General features: G+C 47.0%; 1 protein-coding gene across 1 annotated transcript; it reads right to left on the bottom strand.

The window, feature by feature from the left end:
* Nucleotides 1–1,933: 1,933 nt before the first annotated feature.
* On the bottom strand, nt 1,934–13,041 carry WDR87 (WD repeat domain 87). The gene is made up of 6 exons (XM_065898330.1): nt 12,967–13,041; nt 11,777–11,947; nt 8,534–11,406; nt 7,791–8,062; nt 5,510–7,398; nt 1,934–5,419 (listed from the first exon to the last, which is right to left on the bottom strand). Exons 1-6 carry the CDS (start codon nt 13,039–13,041, stop codon nt 1,934–1,936), a joined length of 8,766 nt encoding a protein of 2,921 aa, XP_065754402.1.
* Between the last annotated feature and the right edge of the window lie 7,690 nt (nt 13,042–20,731).

The raw sequence follows: 20,731 nt of genomic DNA, 5'->3' as shown, positions 1-20,731 counted from the left end.
CGCGATGGAACCTGTGTCCCCTGCATTGGCAGGTGGATTCTTAACCACTGCACCACCAGGGAAGTCCCAGATGAAGCAATTTTTGCAAGATGTTTACAATTAAATGATGGGGGTCTGGGGGTTCATTATAATACTCTCGTCTACTTTAGTGATTGAAATTTCTCATAATAAAGAGAAAATACAAACAAGCCCTAGTCTCTGCAATTCTGGCAAAGGCAAAATAATATCTAGGTTGTTGTAGCCAGTACCAAGGTTTTGAGGCTTTCTGAAGAGGCATCCATAGACTTCCTGACCCTGGGACAACAGTTAAGACTATTTTTGTCACTGTGTTTTGTTTGTTTGTTTGTTGACCAGAGGACCCGCTGATATCCTGCAAAATGAATTTGTTAGGTATTACTATTCCCTTTCTGGATCTTTCAAGGAATTTGTCCTTTTCATCTGTGTTGTCAAATTTATGGCCCTAGAGTTGTTCATATTAGTCTTCATCCTTTTCATGTCTGTAGGGTCTGTAGTGATGTCCCCTCTGCCATGCCTTATATTTGTAATATGTTCATTTTCCTCTTTTTGACACAGACAAGTAAACAGAGACCAAAAAGGAGAAATGATTCAGGTCAAGGCTGCAGAGCCAGCTGGACCATCCTTACTTCTGCTGCCTGGCCTGGCTGCTGCGTCAATCATCCTTTTTGAGGCTCCCTGTCCCCAGCCCACAGCTTTCATATACTCCATGTGGCCTGATATGTAGTCTGACATGGAAGAGCCCAACTACACACTCAGGGCTCTCATTACCCTTGGCCTTCAAGGTGAATCCAACTTCTCAAAATGTTCTCTTGCTCTCTATTCCTGGCTTCCCCACAAAAGCAAACTTAGGTGGAGGAAGTAGAATAATAAAGGAGAGGTTGGGATGGAGGGTGGCAAATGGCATAGATGGGCTACTTGCTAAAATCTGTTGGCTCAGCTTACCTGGAAAGAGGCAGTTTTGAAGTCTCTATAGTGGGGAGAGGAGATCGGGGAGGAACAGCATTACTGGCAGTGACAACTTCCTCTACTTTACTACCTCTTTCCCTTTAACTGTTGTCTTCTATATTGCTAGAGGGAACGATCATAAGTCCCTAGATAGTTGGGGGCCTATTTGAGCTTACACCTTATCTTTCAAATTCTCATTCTATCATCCTACCCAAAACCCATGTCCAGGTTGGCAAAGGAAGTGAAAGATATAGGCTTCCCTCCTTTTCTTCCTGCTTTCACCTCAAATGGCCTCATCTCTTAATGCCATCCAGTAATGAGGTCACCAGCTGGTACTGGCTAGAACTTACTGAAGTTTTTCCTGTTCTCTGAGGATCTCCTCAACACCCACCATAACTGCTGTTTGGTACTCAAGTCATCAGCATGCAGAACTATGGTCAGGAAAGAGTCTGCCTCCACTGTGTACCCCCCAAAACCAAGGGGCAAAATACTGGGTCTTCCGATTCTAAAATCCATTTTCTTTCCATTATATCAAGGCCTCTCATATTAATGCCAAAAATACATTTTTGTGCCAGGTGCTTTCCTTCCTATGGTCTTTAAGGGAGAATGGTGAGGGGCAAGGAAGGAAGAGGACAAGGACAGACTCTTCTGCCTGAAGGCCTCCAGAGGGTGAGTGAGCACCACTGGCTTTGGGGAAGTCTTCCCACTCTCAAGAGTATGTGAGTATCTGGTCTCCCTGGCTACCTTTCTGGAGAAGCAACATTTGAGGAAAAGGGACACATCACAGTGCTTGTTATAAATGAGAATCTCCTCTTTATTCCACATATAAAAGCTGGTTTCTGGAACTAGATAGGGAAAGAACTTTGGCATGGCTCTACCTCTGTGTGGGCCCTAGGGATAAAGGTCTAAATTCTGGTGACAAGGCCTTTCTCCAGGTGGGAATGAAAAGTCCTGCCCCTTCAGTCCCAAATTAGGGGGTAGGAGCAACGTTGTAGGGCAATTCCTTGGTGAGGTGTACATCAGCTTGCGGCAGGCTCTTCCAGGCAAGTTCTAAGATCCCATACTGGGCAATGCCCATAGGGAGCATGGTATGTACATTGTTCTTCCCTGGGAGGGGAACCACCTCCTGGAACTCCAGAGGACCTTTAGGGGTGTGAGAGCCACCACAGAACAGGCGGTAGAACAACCGCTCCCCAGGAACTAGCTCCATGGCCTTTAGGGCCTCTTTGTAAATGATCTCTTGGGATTGGGGTGCCCCTCTCAGTAGCAGTTCCTGTAGTAGCCTCTGGATTCGGGGGGACTTAAGTTGGTACAGGTCCATGAGACGGTAGAACTGTTCCATCCAAGCAGCACTGTCTTTCGCGTATCGCTCCTGCAACATCCGCAAAACGTGGTACATTGCCACAAATGTCTCCCATAGAGGCACCTTGTCCTTTTTTTTAGAGATGGGCTGTGCCTTCTTTTCCAACTTGGGCAATTTGGCAGACCTGCCCTTATCCTTAAAAGCCCAGAAGTCCTTTTGAAACATCAGTGCTAGGGTTTGTTTTTCCACAGGGTCAAGGGCACCTGTGAAAATGTCTCTTGTTGGAGGATAATGGTGTCGCATCTCTATCTCCTTGCGAGCAGTGGATATCTGCTCTGCCCACACACTCCTGTAAGGCTCTCCTAGAAGATGCCAATTTATAGCCTTCAGGTCTGGAATCATTTTGGTAGCTAATGGGGACTTTGGTGTGGAGACAGCCAAAGGTTTTAGCCAGCTTTCCTTTTCCTTTCCTTTTATAGGAGGGATCACTTTCAGGTATTTTGGACCCATGGGCTCCTTACTGGGTTTTGAGATACTTGTGCTTCGTGATTCCAAGTTCTGCTTGTGACGGTACACAATGGCTTCAAGTTTGGCCAGATGCATCCACTCTAAGTTTTCCTTTGCAGTGAGGTCTTTGAGAAGCTGGCACAATCTGTGGAAACTATCCCTGGAAAGCTGTTCTCCTGTCTCCATCTGTTCTAGGACATGGTGGATCCACTCTACGTCTGAGAGGCTGATGTCTGCATATATTTCCTCAGCCAGGATTTTGGACACAGGTAATTGTACCTCAGTCTGTCCCTTCAGAGATGGATGACGCTGCAGAAGCCACTGCCACTTGGCTCCTAGTTGTTTGCCTTGGAGTTTATGAGCTTCCATGGTCTTCTTCAATATGTAGGATAAATATGGGGTCTTTAAGTCAGGCTCTTGGGACTCCAAAACTGTATCCAAAACTTGTAGAGGTATGGGCTTATATTTCTTCAACAGTTCTTCTTGTTTATCCATAAACCCTGTCCCTGGGAATACCCTGGACGTCTCAAGTACTGTGGCCTTATCTTCCCAGGATATTTGTTTAGTTGACCCTGGCACTGGTATCTTCTCTTCCCTTCCCAGAACTACTGAGATCAGTTGCTTGGGAGGGCTTTTGAGAACTTCAAGTTTTATAGCTCTGCCTTTGACCTTGGGGATTCTTTTCTCAATAGAAGGGACTGCTTCTCTTCCTTTTAAGTCCTTTTTTCTTTTTCCTGGTAACTTAAATAGTTTTTCTTTTTTAAAGATCTCTTTCTTCTTGTCTACCTCTTCTTCCAATGAGCTTCTCTCCTCTTCCTCCCCCTCTTTCTCACTCAAATGCTCCATCTCTTCCTCACTCATGCTTTCCTCCTTCTCAAACACTTCCTCCTCCTGCACCTTCTTCTTCTTTTTCCTCTTCTTCTCCTTCCCTTCCTCTTCCTCCTCCTCTTCCATTTCCTCCTCTTCCTCCTCCTCCTCCTCTTCAGACAAACTCTCTTGCTCTACTTCATCTAATAAGCTTTCCATTTCTTCAGAAAAGCTCTCTTCACTTTTCACACTTTTCACCTCATCCTCTTGACTGAGAAACTCTTCCTGTTGCAAATCAACTCTCTTTAGCTTTTTTCTCTTTCTTGACCTTTGTTTAAGGAATGGCTTTGCCTCTTCCTCCTCTGTTATTTCATCCTCCTCTTCTTCCTGTATGACTTCTCTCTGTTGCCTGGCCAATCTGCTTTCTTCCTCAGTCATCTTTTTCTCTTTCTTTATCAATCCTCTCATTTCCTTGGCCAGTTTTCTCTGCCTCTTAGCCAGTTTCTTCTCATCTGTGGCAATTTCTGGTTGTTCCTCAGAAAAATCCCACTCCTTGGCATCAAGTTCATTCTGTACCTTGTTCAATTCCTTTTCCTTAGTAAAGAAAGACCTCTTTAACTTTGTCATCTCTATTTCTTCCTGGGTTAGTTTCCTTTCTTTTTTGATAAGGCCTTGAAGTATCTTTAAGATTTTGCCGCTTACTTTTAATGGTTCCTTGGAAATGCCCTTGCTTTCTTTAGCCAACTTCCTTATTAATTTGGCTAGCTTCCTTTCTTCCTGGGCACATACTCTCCCTCCTCTAGTAAACTCCAGTTTTCCTTTGGTAATGTCTGTTTGCTCTGTGGCCAGTATCCTATCTTCATAGACCAGTATCTTTTCCTCTAGTGACAATTTCCTCTTAATTAGTTCTAGTTCATCCTTAATTGGTCTTCCCTGTCTTGAAGTTTCTTGAGTCTCTTTTTTAAAGAGAGTTTCCTTTCCCTCAGCCAGTCTCACCTTCTCCCAGGCCAATTTCTTTATTTCCATGCCCAATGCCTTTTCTTCCTTAGTAATAGACCAGTCACCTCTGAGCTGTTTCAGTCCTTGGAATATCACTCTCTTTTCCATAGCTAATTTCATTTTGTCCTGGGCTATTTGGTGCTGTTCCTCAGCCAGGCTTTCCTCTAATTGGGTCAGTTTTTCCTCTATAGCAGCCAATTTCTCCTTCTTCTGGAAAAGTTTCTCCTTTTCCTCCATCAGCTTCTTCTCTATCTGAACCAGTCTCTTCTTGTACATGTCCAGTTTCTCCTTTTCTTGGTCTGATTTCTTTCTCTTCTGAGTGAGGCTTTCTTTGAGCTGGATTAAGTTTTCTTTCCTCTGAGCCAGTTTCACCTTCTCCTGAGCCAGAGTCTTCTGCCTCCAGGCTAGTATCTCCTTGGTTTTGGGGAGTTCTTCCTTGCTTTGGACCAATTTATTCCTTTTCTGGGCCAGTTTTTGCTTATTCTTTATCAATTGTTCCCTTTTCTGGACAAGTCTTGCCTCCTCCCCAGGCAGTGTTTCCATGTCCTGGGTCAGTTTCTTCTCATCCTGGATCAGTAGCTCTTCTTCTTGGGCCAATTTCTGCTTGTTCTCCATCAGTTGCTCCCTTTTCTGGCCAAGTCTTTCCTCTTCTTCAGGAAATTTTACATTGTCCTGGGCCAGTTTCTTCTCTTCCTGGATCAGCAGCTCTTCTTCCTGGGCCAACTTTTGCTTATTCTCCATCAATTGCTCCCTTTTCTGGCCAAGTCTTTCCTTTTCCTCAGCCAGTTTTTCCTTGTCCTGGACTAGTTTCTCCTCTTTCTGGATCAGCAGTTCTTCTTCCTGGACCACTTCTTTCTCTTCCACATTCAGTTTCTCCTCTTGAGAGGCCAGTGTTGTCTCCTCCTGATCCAGTCTCTCCTCTTCATTGACCAGTTCCTCCTCTTCCTGATTCAGTTCCTCCTCTTCCCATGCCAGGTCCTCCAATTCCTGGACTAGTTCCTTTTCTTGCCATGCTAGATCTTGCTCCTTCTGGGCCAGTTTTTCCAATTTCTGGACCAATATCTTTTTTACCTCAGCTAGCTTCCCTCTTTTCTTTGCTATTTTCTCTTCTTCTTGAGCCAGTTTCTCCAATTTCATGGCCAGTTTCTTCCTTCGCTGGGCCAATTTCTCTGCTTCCTGGGTTAGCATCTCCTCTCTTTGGGCTAGTTTTTCCTCATTCTGGATAAACTTCCTCTCTACCTGGACCATTTTCCTGTCTTTCTGGGCCAGTTTCTCATAGTCTCTGGCCATGTTTCTCTCTTCCTGAGCCAGTTTTCTCTCTTCCTGTGCTAGCTTCTCTACTTCTTGTGCCAGCTTCCTCTTTTCTTGGGCTCGTTTCCTCTCAACCTGTGCCTGTTTATATTCTTGATGGATCTGTCTCTGCTCTTCTGTCATCAGCTCTTCTTCTGCTGCTGCTGCTGCTTCTTCTCCTTCCCACTCCTGAGACAATTCTTCCTCCAGGGTCACTTCCTCCTCATCCTCCAACAATTGCTCCCTGGCCCTGGCTGACATCTTTTCCCAGATCTGTGACCATTCATCCCATGTCTGCTTCTTCTTGTCCCTCTCCAGCTCTTCCTCATCTGGAAACAGCTCTTCTTCTTCCTCATGGAGCTTCTCCTCTTCCTGAAGATGCCTGCTTTCCCAGGCTTTCTTCCATTCATCCCAGGATATCCTCGTCTCACTGCAGGCCTGTTTCCACTGATCCCAGAACTTCTTCCACTCCCGCCAAGACAGTTTTGTCTCTTCCTTAACTGGTCTTCCTTCTTGCTCAAGCACTTTCTCCTCTAATTTGGCCTTTTCCCCCACTTCCTGACTCATGTCCCTCTCCTCTTCTTTGGTTTTTTTCCTCTCTTTTTTATCCACTTTTATTTCCTGCTGGACTGCTTTCCCCTCCTGCTTAGAAGGCTTCTTAGAGGGTTTCTTCTCTTCTTTCTTTGATATTCGTTTTCCCTTGGTTACGTCTGGTTCTAAAAAAACAACTTTCTTTTTCTTGCCTTTTTTTGGAATCACCTGGGTTTCCTGCAAGTCCTGCACATCACTTTCTTTCTTTCGCTCTTGCTCCTCTTTTGTCTCCTCTTCCTTGTCACTGATCACCATGTCCTCTCTAATTGCTCCTGCATGAGGAAAAACTGGTTTCTCCTCTGGCCAGGCTACATCCCAGTCAAGGTCCTCAAGCAGTTCCTTACTTTCTTTCTTCAACAGGGGGCAGATCTCCTGAAAGAGCTCCCAGCTGGGCCGTCGATCTGCCAGCGCCGCCTGAGCCATGGTCACTAGCTCAGTGTTTAGAGCTTCTGACATTTTTGTCTGGGAACCAGATATCCTCAGGGTCATAAGTCGACATAGATCATCCCGCCATGATGAGCCATCTCCAGAGGTAGTCCTGTGGCCAGGAGCTCCAGAGGCACTCTGCCCTCTGACTTTCACCAGCTTCACAGCTGATTCTCTCCTTATAGGATATGGAGGGTCCTCAACTGTAACTTCAGCGTCTGTTGTCTTCCTCTTGCGCATCTCTATGGGTTTCTGAAGTGTTGCTTTCCTGCCTCTTTTGTCACGTATCTTCCTCAGCATCTTCAGGGTCAATGCAACATGATCCTTTGAGGCATCTATCCCTGGAGGCTCCTGTTCATCATCTTTTGAAATCTTTAGTATACTGGAGGTTGAAGACCTACACTCCTCCCTCTCAGTTGGTGCAGCTTCACTCTGATCACCTTCACCCTCTAAGGGACCTGGCTCTGTGCCAGTCTCTTTCATCTTCTTGAGGCTCTGCAAAAATTTTCGGGCTATAGGGAGAATCAGGAGATGTAGATAAGGGAAGCTTGGGAGGCTTAAATGAAGCCCTTCCCAAAATCTGGTATGAGCTAAGAGGAACTGCCATAACAGATGTAGCAACAGAGGGGGCTGAGGCCTTTTTTAAAAAAAAGGCATTCTCCTTGCTTTATCCCCAGTGCCTTCCCTCCTCCCTCCCCTGCCTCCCCGACCTCTGTCAAGTCTTACAGAGATAGGTTTTGGAGTCTCTCTGAATTTGGGTGGATTCTTCCTAGGAAGGTTCTTTTCTGTGAAAGGATCTTTCCACTTACCTCTGTTCCTATCTGATACCTCTTGACCCAAGTTAGCCTTAACTACCCTGCCTCTTGGGGACCCTGAGGCATTAACCAGATCACCCCATACATACTATGCTTTCTGCCTCCTACTCGGCCCCATCTTTGGCCTTTGCTGGGCTTGTAGGCAACTTCAGGTTCTTCAGGAGCTGTATCAAGTTGGTTGGAAAGGGCGGTAAGTTCAGAAGCCTCTGAGACATCTAAAGAAAAAGTAGGCTTTTCATCACCCAGTGATAAGATCAGGTTTTCATTCAATCGCTGCTCCACTTGGGTATGAAGGATTTGGAGATCTGTGGCCTGCATTCCCAGCAGATGGTCCAGGGTTTCTTCCCCAATCATTTCCTGCCTATGAAAGTCAAAGGAGAGGAAGGACCATGCTGTATCAGGGACAAGAGGGAGAATGAGAAGGAAAGAACAGCTATGGAACAGGCAGGGGACTTGACAACATGACCAACAGAGACAGAGTATGTAGAGGTAAAGAATGGCGAAGAAGAAAGAAAAAGTCTAGGAAGCCAAGATGGTAATGCATGGCGTGACCTGTATGGGGCCTTCAAGGGTAGGAGAAGAGGGTGAAAAAGGGGCACTTGAAGAGGTAGGGGACAAACAGGAATAGGAGGAGAAATGGAGAAAGGAGTGAGCAGTTAGGGGGTCATCAGGATAGTCTAGGAATGGAAAAAGACTATGAACAAGGAAAAAGGACAGGAAGAGCTAATGAACAGAGATGAAGAGACAGTGAAGGCAGAGAAGGGAAAAATGGGAAAGGGGAAGAAGAAAATCAGAAGCTAGTAAAGAACTGAGGAAGGCACAAAGAACTTACTGCATCTCCCGGAAAGTATCTTGGTTCTGGATCAAGTTTAAGAGTGAGGTCTTAGAGTGGATTCCAGTCTCAGCCATGAGGCTCAGGGCCTTATTCCTTACTCTTTCATCTTTGTCCATTAGTCTTTGGGCCAGAGGCACGGCAAAGAGATGCGTAATCATTCCTAGACACTTCAGCCCTTCCCAGGCTAGCTCTTGGATCAGTGGATTGGAATTGGTTGTATCATCCAACAGACGATGGGCTGTTTCAGCATGCAGGAGTGGAGACACCTGGTAAGAGGCAAAGATTTGCCCTAGTGCACCAATAGAGCACTGGTACTTCAGTGGAGAAGCCTGGATCATAATATTGAGAATTGTCTCTATCAGGCTATTGATAGCTATTTCACTCATCTTTCTTCCCAGCCAACTGCCGTTTGCTGAGTCTGTAAGGACACTGTAAGTTATATCCTTTGACGCTCTTATTTCAAGGAAGTCTTCATCCTCCTTTTCACGTGCATATTCTCCTACATCACTTATAGCTCTTGCCCTACCGTGCCAGAAGAATTGTTGAGACTTGTCCCATTCTAGTTCCCGCATGGGTGAGTGCAGGTTGCACTGTAGGTATACTGGGCTGCCCTGTGGCCAAAGACGGGCACGAATCACTGAGTTAGGAATGTAGCAATCAGGAGCCAAGAGCCATTTCTGCCCATGGCCAAAGTAGTATTGCAGTATCTGATAAGGGTTGAGTCCATCCCAGGTAGTCAGCTGTAGCTGGGGAGGAAGAACATAATGGGAATGCGGAGGTTTTTTCACCTGCGTCCAATCAGCTTCCTTATACAAGGAATCATGTCTGAAGGAAGACACTAACACAGGGCTCCCTTGCTCATCTTCTATGACGTGTGGCACATTATGATCAAAGGCGATGGCCCGATTATTGACAAGGTTCTCCAGACCCACTAATTGCTGCTGCCCTTGTCCAAAGTAGATATACTTGGGCACAAACATGGTCTCAAAGGAGAAGAAGAAGCTTGGTATGAAAGGCTTAGGAACTTCTAGTACTTCATCTGTCATACCTATAAGGGAAAGGCGAGCCAGCAGGGCTGGGGGAAGCAGTTTTAAACAGGACACCAGATAAAGACTCTGGTTGAAAGTGACAAGCAGGTCACCCCGGTCATTTGCAAAGCAGAGTGGGCCAAAGTGCAATGATGAGTCCAGCATGGCTATGAGTCTACCATGGAAGTTCCAGATCCAGACAGAGCCATCACTGCCACCCGTGACAAAAAGACTCAAGGATAGGCAGACATCAAAAGATGTGACGGTACACTGGTGTAGTGGCAATGTGTCTATGAACGCTGAGCCTTCCTGTGACCCAGAGGACAGAAAGTCATGGAACTTCCAGAGACACAGGCAGTTAGTCTCCGTGATGGCACTCACAGACTTGGGCAAGAGTATCAAGTGTGTTAGCTGACAGCTGCTGAGAATGCTGGCAAGGGGCTGCAGCTGCACTCGCCCCGCTTCAAGCACAGCTTCTGACAGGTGCACATAGTCATCCATTCCATAGGAACAGAGCAAAGAGTTTTCTCGGCAACCAGAAAGCCCTCCAGGCAGCGTGGAGAGTGCTAATACAGCCCTGAAGTGCATGAGTTTCTCTATCTGGGCACAGCTGTGCTGGGAAAGCACTCTGATCACACCACTCTGGTGTCCAGAGAACATTAGTCCTTCTAGACCCCGACCCAGGTGGAAATGCCCATAAGCCAGGCATCGTACCAAGTCCTGAGAATCTGGTGAGGTGCATATAAGATACTTGGCTGGGCAAGGGCAGCGGGTTGTGTCAAATACCAGCACATCTGAGCTGCCTGTTGCTACAAAGAGCTCCTCTTTATCTGGGTCATAGGCCCAATCCACAGCCTGGTCCAGGATTGAGAAGGGCCAGGTGATAACCAGAAGATTCCCTGTTAGTGGGGACACAAAGCGCAACAAGCCATCCTCAGTAGTGCACAGGATCCGGAACCAGTTATTGCCACAGCGGACCCGACGTATCTGCTGGGGAGCAGAGCCACAGACATTGAAGAGGTTATAGAAGCACGGCAGACTGCGCAAGGAGAAAGAATGGGTAGTCTGGCAGAAGAAAGTAGTGCTATCAATAAACTGGAGTTGATACAGTTCCTCGCCAAGTTCTAGCTGCCGCAGCAGACTCCCTGAAGTCAGGCTCCACTCCTTGATTAAGCCTTCTTGGCCGGCTGTTAGCAGGGTGTGGGCTTCTGGCCGGCTGCGGATACATATCACCGATGACAAATGGGCCTTGAAACTGTGGAGTGCGTGCCCCTGATTGAGGCTCCACACTTGGATTTCCCCAGTCCTGTTTCCAGCATAGAGAAAGCCCTGCTCAAAACAGGTGAAGCAGCAGGTGATTGAGGAGCCACTGGTGGTGGAAGGGAACCTCTTCACCTCTGCCAGCCGGCCGTGGCCCTGGTGCTCAAGGACCCTCACCACAGTCTCACATAGGGCTACAAGGGAGCCATTGGGGCCATTCAACATGATGTTGTGAACAAGCTCATCACCAGGCATGGAAACCATGTGGGCTATTTGGAGACCCTTGCCACTCTGCTCCATGATCCAGGTGACCACTGCCCCCAGGATTCCTGACAGAAGCATCTTCATTTCTGGGTCATAGCAGAGGCAGCTGATGTTAAAGCGGCAGGGCACTATACCTAGGGGTTTGAATGACTGAAAGTGGTCCCCAAAGAGCCGCAGGAGCAGGTCACCACAGTAGACCACGAGGATATGAAAGGAACCTGTGTGAACCATGGACTGGATGGGCGGCAGTCGTTCGGTCATGGAGAATGTTCTCTTCTGCACCATGTCCTCAGTTTTGCTCTTCATCCATACCACAGCCTAGAAGAGAAAAAGATGGGAACTGCCTAGAAAAGATAGTAGAAGAAGAAAGGGCAGAATATTCAGCTATTTTTCTCTTGCTAAGGAGAAACTGGAAGACTCTAGAGTGATTTTACCCCCTGGTTTTGGGAGTTGGAAATATTGTAGAAGCAGGAAACCTAGGACTCTTTCCCTAACCTTGGCCTACTTTAGGAGAACCATAAAATCTGTTCAACACAGAGACTGTAATTGGAGAAAGGATGAACGGGGAATCCTGGATCCAGGTCACTTTCATTCAAGGGGTATATCTTCCTGGGTTAATCTAGGGTCAGAACTTACATGGGCATGGCCCCTGTAGAATGGGCTAAGAAGAAAGGCTGGGTAGTTTTACCTGTATTTCTTTTGTGCTTGTTGTCACCCACGAGAGGGAAGCAAAGAAGTGGGCATCACTGAAGTAATAGCATATAAGTGGCATATTTTGAGGATGGCGAGACTCTTTGAACAGGATCTGGGACCGGTCACTCAACACAACTACATCAGTCTTTGGGTCATCTAAAGTTTTCTGGGGAGAGGCATGGCATAAACTAAGAGACCAGGACACATATGCACTAAATATATTCTCATGCAAGTCATAATTAAAGCAGTTCTCAAAGTTACGCCTCAGCCCCAAGGATCACTCCTGTGGCTCCCACACGTGAACAATTTATCACCTGTGGGACACTGTGCTTCACAAGCATGTGACAAAACCCCCAACACAAAAGCGAACCAAACTGCTATAGGGCCTATATGGGCAAATTTCATGGTGTGAGCACAGGAGAAAACTGATGTTCTTCCCAACATGTCCTCTAACATTCTCCCTCCTGTCTAAAAGGTACATATGTCATAAAAGACACATTTAACAGATTACAAAGGCAAGTGCACTGCCATATGCCCACATGTAAAGTAACACAGTATCCCAAGAGTCAGCACAGCTTTATTAAAGCCTAAAACTGCACTAAGTAAGACTTTTAGGACACCCTATCTGGCCTTGAAGTTTGACAGAGGAAGATTTTTTATGTGTGTGTATATATATATATATATATATATATATATATATATATATATACACACACACACACACACATACACAAACACAAACACATATACATATACACACAATATATAGACACGCACACACTATATGTGTGTGTGTGTGTGTGTGTATTATCCCACTGTGATAGAACATGTGCTATGAAACATGCACCTGGGATCCTTTTACACAGAGCCAGCCATAGCAAAACTGAGGTTGGCAGATGTTCTCTCTGGTGCCTTCTCCATTCTCTTTTAGAAAAATCTCTCTTCCCAGAGGGTTGGTTCTTCTGAAATGCTTCAAAGTGTTAACCTCTCACCATCAAAATGTTCTTGCAAGAGGTCTCTAGACTCATTTGGAAGTTGATGGCCCACTTTCTACTAAGGGGACAGTTGTCTTTATCATCTACCCTGCCTGCTTCCTGCATAGTGGATCTATGCTCCTCTGAAGTGCTCATAACTCTTAAGATAGATAGAGGCCAGTAACATGTTTATGTTCTACATATACATTACCTTGCTTTTATGGATCACATCATTTATAAGGTATTTAAAATCCTTCCACACGGGAATGAGTCTGGGGGAAGTCATCACCTTGATTATCCCCTGGTCCTCCTCAGGACCACTGTTTAAAAACCTGTAGGAATACAAAAGAGGCCAGCTTAGCCACTGGTACTTTTTGAGGAGCTAGAAATCAGAAGTCAAGATCCATGAACTCATGTTTATTGGACACTTTTTGAATGTCAGGAACTATGCATAAGATACCCTCTCATTTAATCCTCACTGCAGCCCAGTGAGGTAGGTATTACCTCATTTGAGAAAACTGAGGCTTGGAGAGGGTAAATAAAGGAGTTGGAAGTTGAATCTTAGCACTGGCTATCATCCAACAGGATATCATGGGGGAGGGAAGCAGAGAAATCTAAGAGGGGCTGGAAAGGAATACTGTCACAGGCAAATAATTGTTCCTTGCTGGTGATGGGCTGTCAAGGGATCTTTTTGCAAGAACTAGTAGTTCCCAAAGTGTGGACCCTGGACCTCCTGTACTGGGATTCCTGGGGGAGAGGTGCATCTTAAAATGCAGATCCTTAGGTACTGAAGCAGAACCATGGTGGTGGGCCCCTGAGCGCTTCACTTGTAACAAGCTCCCTAGGTGATTCTGTGGACCTTGAAGTCTGACTACTGAAACAGGAAATCGAGATAAAGGCTGCCCAGGACAAAGAGTCAGCTCCGTGTAGCCCAGCTGGAGAAAGGATCCAGCCATTGGGCCTTGCAGGCTTTCCCAGGCTTGTGGAATCAAGTAGCTCTCTTGCACGTGATACATCTGCTATTCATCCTCCTCCTCCCCATTCCCTTCTCTTTGGCCTTCATGAGGACAAACCTCTACTTTTCTTAGTTGGATGGTGAATAAATCCTACTTTTAACAAGTTCCCTCTGTCAGGGGGTCTGTCATTACTGATCTGACGATGCGCTTGTTTTCCTCATTTGTAAAATGAAAATGCCAGATCCTTGCAACTTCACAGGATTGTTGCAAGGATCGACTAAGATAATTCCTGTGAATACTTTTTAAAGTATACTCTAAAGCAACAAACAATTATGACTGCTGTTTTTAGGCTGGTTTGGTTCTCAGAGAAGTACTAGTTTTTTCCTTCCAACCTATACTTTGTACTTTTCAGTTGCTCTGGAAACATTACAGCGAAATTTAATAGTCTGGCCAGCAGAGGGCAGTGGAAGCCATCCTTGCGCCTGCCAGATGAAGGAAAACTGATGGACTTTCAGTTTAACGTGGTCCCCAAACTGCGATCCTCAGGACAGCAGCATCAGCATCACCTGGGAACTTGTTAGAAACGCAAATTATCAGGCCCCACCCTAGACCTACTAAATCGGAAACTCCGAGAGTAGGGCCCAAAAATCTGAGTTTTAACAAGCTCTCCAGCTGGTCTTAAAGTCTGAGAAACACTGGTTTGGAGAGCTGTTGGAGTTCCAGATCATTTGGCCTGGGCCTCCTGAGGCGAGGTCAGCAGAACCCACCCTCTGGCACAGCTAAGCCTAGGCCCTGTGTTGCCACAGAGACTTGATGGCTGGATCTGCGGGGGGAAGCAACAGGCAAAACTTATCATCATCTCATGTGTAGGGTGGTTTAGTGCCCACAAAAAAAAGCTTTCACAGGGACTTCCCTGGCGGTCCAGTGGTTAAGACTCTGCGCTTCCACTGTAGGGGGCGCGGGTTGGATCTGTGGTCAGGGGAGTAAGATCCCTCATGTCTCACGGTGCGGCCAAAAAAAAAAAAAAAGCTTTCACATCAATCACTTCATTAGTTCTTGAAAGAATTCTGAGAGGCAGATACCATCGTCTCCATTGTACATATAAGGAATGTGAATTCAGAGAGGAAGAGGGATGTGTTCAAAGCTACACAGGGCAGCTTCAAGACTAAGATCCAACTCACAGTTCAAGATTCTTCTATCATTTGAGAGAAGTAAAAGGTTCTCCCAGCTAATGCTAAGTGAGCTCTCTTTCCCACAAACCCACTAATGGGAACTGGGGACTGGCTTTCAGACATTAGCATCCCCTATGTCTTTCCACTCTCCCCAAGGCTGCATGCTGCCCTCCTGCCATATCTTTTTCCATTCTCTTCTCCTGTAACCCTGCACTTGCTGCTCTTTTGGACCACCTTTCAGGAGCCACTGTGATCAGCTGAAATGGATCGGTGGATGGCCCCACAGCTCAGATTTACCCAACCAGCTCCTTCTTGGGGGCCCAGAGCTGCTGAGAGAGTAGTCATTTGTAGTCAACAAATTTGCAGTCATTGACATCAGTTTCCATTTTTCCTAATTATCTCCTCTGGGTCCAACTTCTCTTGACCAGCCTATAAAAAGCAAGCGGTTGGAACCCTTTGGGGGCATATTCTTTGGAGGTTAAGTGAGAAGGAAGGCCTTCAACCCCCCTACCTATGTTTGTTGTTGTTGTTGCCACTCTCTCCCATCCCATATACCAGTTTCCTTAGAGGAAACCTCTCCTAAAATGCCCCACATTTGATTCCCTAATCCCATTACCTGTCCTTAAAAGCAAGTCCAGAGAGAGCGCCAGATGCCTTAATCCCAATGGTCTTGACTTTTTAATATCTTGATAACCCAAAGATGATCTAAAGGGAGAATTCAAGTCCTGCAGCCAACTTAGAGGAGTCAGAATTGGGGGGCTGAGATATGGTATCTGACTGTAGCTGACTATAGAGACAAACCAGGTCTATGATTGGCTATTGATGCTGGCACCACGTCCTTTTTCTTAGTTGCAGTCCATTCCAAGGTACTGTGTTGGTGGCGGTGGGATGGAAAGCCAGCATCCCATGAGCCCTGCCTTTGTAATACAGAGAATTGGCTCTAGGGGGTACTGCACTCCATGACACTATTGGGCCCCTGTTGAAGGAAAAGAACAAAGTATTGTGAGTACATATAACAAGGAGACCTGACCACTCAAAAGAAGAGTGATGTGTGCTCCACACTTTGAGGTAAAGCCCAGCATGGATCCTACAGCCTTGCAGGTGGCTCTCACGTTTGGGGACAAGGATGCAGAAAGCCCAGCTGGTATCAGTTGACTGTAAAGTCAGAGGGACTGTAAAGCCCGAGGGCAATCTTGGCTTACTCTGTTTTTTTGAATTACTGTTAAGGAGCCCAAGTCTGTCCCCAGGCCTGGGACTGCTACTCTGGCCTTATAAGTGAGTTCACAGCTAGGGCTGGGACTGGAATGCACTTAACTTTACAGAAAGAAACAATTTTCCAGGACACACATATATTACCAGGGTGGGCTAGTTTCTATTGAGTGAAGAATTATCCAGCATGGGAGTAGTGATAGCATCCAGAACTGATTAAGGTTGTAAAGTGGCTGCCAGGCATTTTACATACATTGTTTCATTTAATTCTTATACAATGATTCTATGACTTAGCTATCATCCTCCATTAATGAAACAACTTTTTAAAATGGACATGGTAAAAATACTCAAACATACCAAGGAACATATACTGAAGAGAAAGTCACCTGTCCTGTTCCCCTTCAGAAAGGTAACCCCTGGTTGTGTCTTTCTACAGGTGTTCTGTACACACACAAGCATGTATGTAAAAAATATTATTTTTCTTACACAAATGGTAGTATGCTATATACACTTTTCTCACTTAATAATCTTAAAGATTAACTCATATTAAAACATACAGCTCTGTCTCATTTTTCAACAGCTGTCAGCTGCAGTGTATTCTACTGCGTGGCTGAACTACCATTTATTTATTTAAACTTCTATTAATGGAAATTGGGCCGTTTCCAACCTTTTGCTATAACCCATGCCACAAATGAATCTTTGTTAATGCTTCAGAGTTTTAATTAACTTAAATTTTAAAATTGAAGCAATGTAAATCTTTTCTTCATTAAGCATAACTTATTTTAGGTATACTGGCTTAAATAAATTATTAAAATTAATTTCACCTGTTTCTTTTTAATGTAAATTGCATATTTGGCTTGCATTATATTTCTATTAGATAGTACTGCTTTAAATTATCACCGTCTGGTGGTGGTATGGACTTCACTCCTTGAGAGTAGGAACCCAATTTATCTTGATTTCTCCCGTGTCCTCATTATCACCCAACCTGGCATGAAGTAGGTGCTTAATACATTTTTGTTGAATGAATGAGCAAATGAATGACCCTCTGCCCTCTCTCAGGAAGAAGAAATATATGCTTCCCAGCTCAAGTCTTACTGAGCATCTTCTTGGAAGGAAGATGAGGTGCGAAGGGTATTGACTGGGTTTTCTTGACCAGAGAACCTTGCAATTCTAGCCAGTTCCCTCGGTAACCCCTAGTGGAGTAGCAGTGGCAACATCCATTTTTTGAAAAAAAGAGTCGGATCCTTGATTATGCCAGCAGGTGGACTAAATTTGAACAAAATTTTCCAGGCCGTAAGTACTCAACAAACACTGGTTACCCTAAGAATGTGCTATAAACGAATGAATGGTAGGTAACCGGGCCTCCAGGGCAACCCCCTGGGTGATTGATGGTCATGAGACTCCCGTCGAAGGCAGAGCTCCGGAGCCGCCTAGTACGGGGAGAGGCGACCAGACACGAATCCCAACACATTCGGTCGTCCCAGCTCTCCGCGCCGGAGGGAAGAAGGGCGTGTCCGCCTCTTCAAGACCGGGGCCGCGCCTGTTACCTGCGACGACTGCATTCCCGACTAGGGACGGGCACGGCGTGTGTGGCGGCACTCAGAAGCTACGTGAAGGATCAGACCTAGAATAGGAGGGCCTGACGAGCGACCTTAGGGATGTTGCGAGAACACTCTGCCAACAGGACGGTTAGCTCCCCAGCCCCGCGCCCGGTGGACTGACCGAGGCGAGGGGAGTGAGCGCGCGTGCGCACTGGCGCGCGCCCGACAGGAAAAAGCCCAGCGCGAGGCCCCGCGCGCGCGCGCGTGCGTTTGAAAGGAAAAAAAAAAGTCCTCCCCGTGGGGGCCCGCGGCAATTTAGGCCGGAGTTGGCCGGCGAGCGCGCGTGCGCGAGCGCACATAGACGCCCTTCTCCACGGCTCCCCTCGGTTGGGGGTCTACCGCGCCGCTCCGCTATTCCCGCCTCTCCCGAGGCTCGCGCCCTCGGGGTAAGTATCTCGCGCTTTGCGGAGAGGGAGGAAGAGGGTCCACTGAAGGAAAGGAGGAGGCGGACAGGGCTTGGAAAAAGGGAAAAACCGCCCTCGCCGAGCGAGGAGCGCGGTCAACGGGCTGGAGTCTGCAGAAGACACGCCTCTATCCCTCACGCCCCTCGGGGCTGCGGAAGTACTCTGGAGACTCCAGAGGCACTGAGGCGACAGGTGGACTACAATTCCCAGAAGGCAGCGCGGCCCCGCGCCTACAGCTCCCGGCAGCACCTGGGCACCAGGCCTTTTTCAGCTTGCTGCCGCCCAGGGCGAAACTACAGTTCCCAGGAGGCGTCGCGCGAAGCGGCTTGGAAGTGGGCAGCCTGGAAGTCACTCGGGCCACAGGAGCTGGCGGCGTCTCCAGCAAGCGGCGCGGATCTGGATACCGTGGTCGTGGGGCCCGCTGGGCGGGCAGCTGGGACGCCCAGGTATGTGGCTCCGGGTGCAGGGTCGGCCTCGCGCAAGGGTGGTGGGGAATCGGTGTCCCCTCGGACCCCGAGGGTCAGCGCGGGCGGGCGACTGGGCGGACGGCCGGGTGTGGGGACCGGTTGTTGGGGGCGGCGGCGGCGGCGGCGGGACTCTAGCCCTCCGGACCTGGCCGGTCTCTTGCCCGCATGCTTCAACTTTCCAGACGAGCTACCTGGCGCTGTTGCCGAAGAGCGTGGCATGGGAGTCGGGTAGCAGTGAGTTCGGGTCCTGGCTCTGCCACTCTGGAGGTGCGATATAGGGAAACCGCGCCGAACCTCAGTTTCCCCTTTCAGTCTAACCGGGGAAGAATAGTGTCTGTCTTTTGTTGGGAATTCTGTTGAAATGTTGAGATCTGGTGAATAAAGCATTTGGCACATAGAAGGCACTTATTACGTGTTTGCATTATTGTTAGCTCTCGAGAAATGGTGTGAAGGTATTATCCACCGAATGTGGTAAGTTGAGGGTGAGCCGAGTCCATAGTTAGCCTTCAATGCAGGGTGACTGCTGTTAACTGAAATTATTTTGTTAAGAGCTTTGGTTTGGGAGGCAGAGCCAAGTTCAACCATTAGGTTCTAACATTTACTAGCTGTGTGACCTTGAGCTACAGACTTCACTGCTCTGTGCCTTCGTTTCTCTGTCTATAAAATGGGATTTTAATAGCAGCCACCTCGTAGAGTCGTTTTGAGGATGCAGTGAGAATACCATTTGTGAAGTGCTTAGAGCAGCAGCTGGCACATAGTCAGCATTTAATAAATGGTACCATTTATTCAGCGTTTTCCCAGTTTCTCAGAGACCCCCTGAGGGTGGGACTCTGGCTGTAGTGTTAGTCTTCCAGTGGGCCAGACTCAAAACTGGTCTGGTTGACTTCTCCTGCAGCCTCAGGTTGCATCTATGTAAAATGGGGTAACAATATCAGCCTCAGAGGGTTGTAAGGATTTGCTGAGATTGTATTCCTAGTCCAGAGCCATCTCTCACTAAGTAGCAGCTCTTATATATTATAATTGTTCTTCTTCAGTGTTCTCCATCTGGCCCAGAGACTGCCTGACTATGGTGGGATGTGACATGACAGCTCTGAGCTACCCCACATGTTCACTCCCAGCCTCAGTGTCCCATCTGTGAAATGGTAGTGATAGGACATTTGTGCTAGGGTTGTTTTGATGATCCTAGGAGATAATTCATATTTAGTGTTCAGCACAGGGCCAGGTGCATAGTAAGCACTTAATAAACATGTCTTGTTTTTCTTGATAGGCCTTTGCTGCTTATGTTTATATTTACAGGGCAGAGCAGGGACAAGGTTAATGTCTCTCCCCCCACCGCCCCAATTTTTATTCACCAGAGGTTAAATTGTGGAACATACTGCAGTATAAGGGCCTGAGAAGAAATGGTACCGACTTGCTATCAGCAGCCCCCTGCTCAGCTCTCACACACTCCTCCCCGCAAGCCAACACATTCACTCTAGTGCTTTATGTACTGTACCACTGCTGCCAGCACTAGACTCTGTCTCAAAGCCCTGTTAGCACCCTCAGCTCCAGTTCCAGATGTGGAGCCTGTGCTCCTTGATGTCCTCTGGTGACTGTCCCCTTGGGTACCATGAACTCAAAATGTTCAACCTGAGCTCCTTTTCCTCTCAGACCCAGTAGTCACCATCTTGGCAAATGGGCCAAGCCAGAAACTTGGGAGTTGCTCTTCTCCCCCAGGCTTCCCGGGTCTAATTGATTGTTAAGAAGGATGGAGCTGTCTTATTTCATAGCAACCATTTCATTGGCCCTTCTTGATCTCCCATCTTGTGGGCACTGAAATTCTCCCTTGGCCACTGAATATGGAGTTTTCCAACAAGGTTGAGTTGTTTCTTTCAAATCACCAAGGATTGATGTATGTGAAACCTTGTATTCATCGGGTGCCGAGAAGGCAGTATGGACTTGGCCAGATTGCAATGTCCACAAGTTGGGAGTAAAGCCCTGGCTTTCAGGGTGCCCATTTCTACAGTTTTAGCCTGGCAAAGCTCGGCTGAGTCGCTAAATTTCTTTCTGAAAAGTTACACCGTGTCAGCGGCTTAGAATATCCTCTGTGGGAAGGGCCACCCTGAGCATTTTGGGAGGTAGCATACATACCAGTGAAGAGGCTGGGCAGGGAAATTCATTAGCTCTC

Source organism: Phocoena phocoena, chromosome 20 (genome assembly GCF_963924675.1).
Source record: "Phocoena phocoena chromosome 20, mPhoPho1.1, whole genome shotgun sequence".
In the NCBI taxonomy this organism is placed as follows: Eukaryota; Metazoa; Chordata; class Mammalia; order Artiodactyla; family Phocoenidae; genus Phocoena; species Phocoena phocoena.
This window is presented reverse-complemented; position numbering and strand designations above follow the sequence as displayed.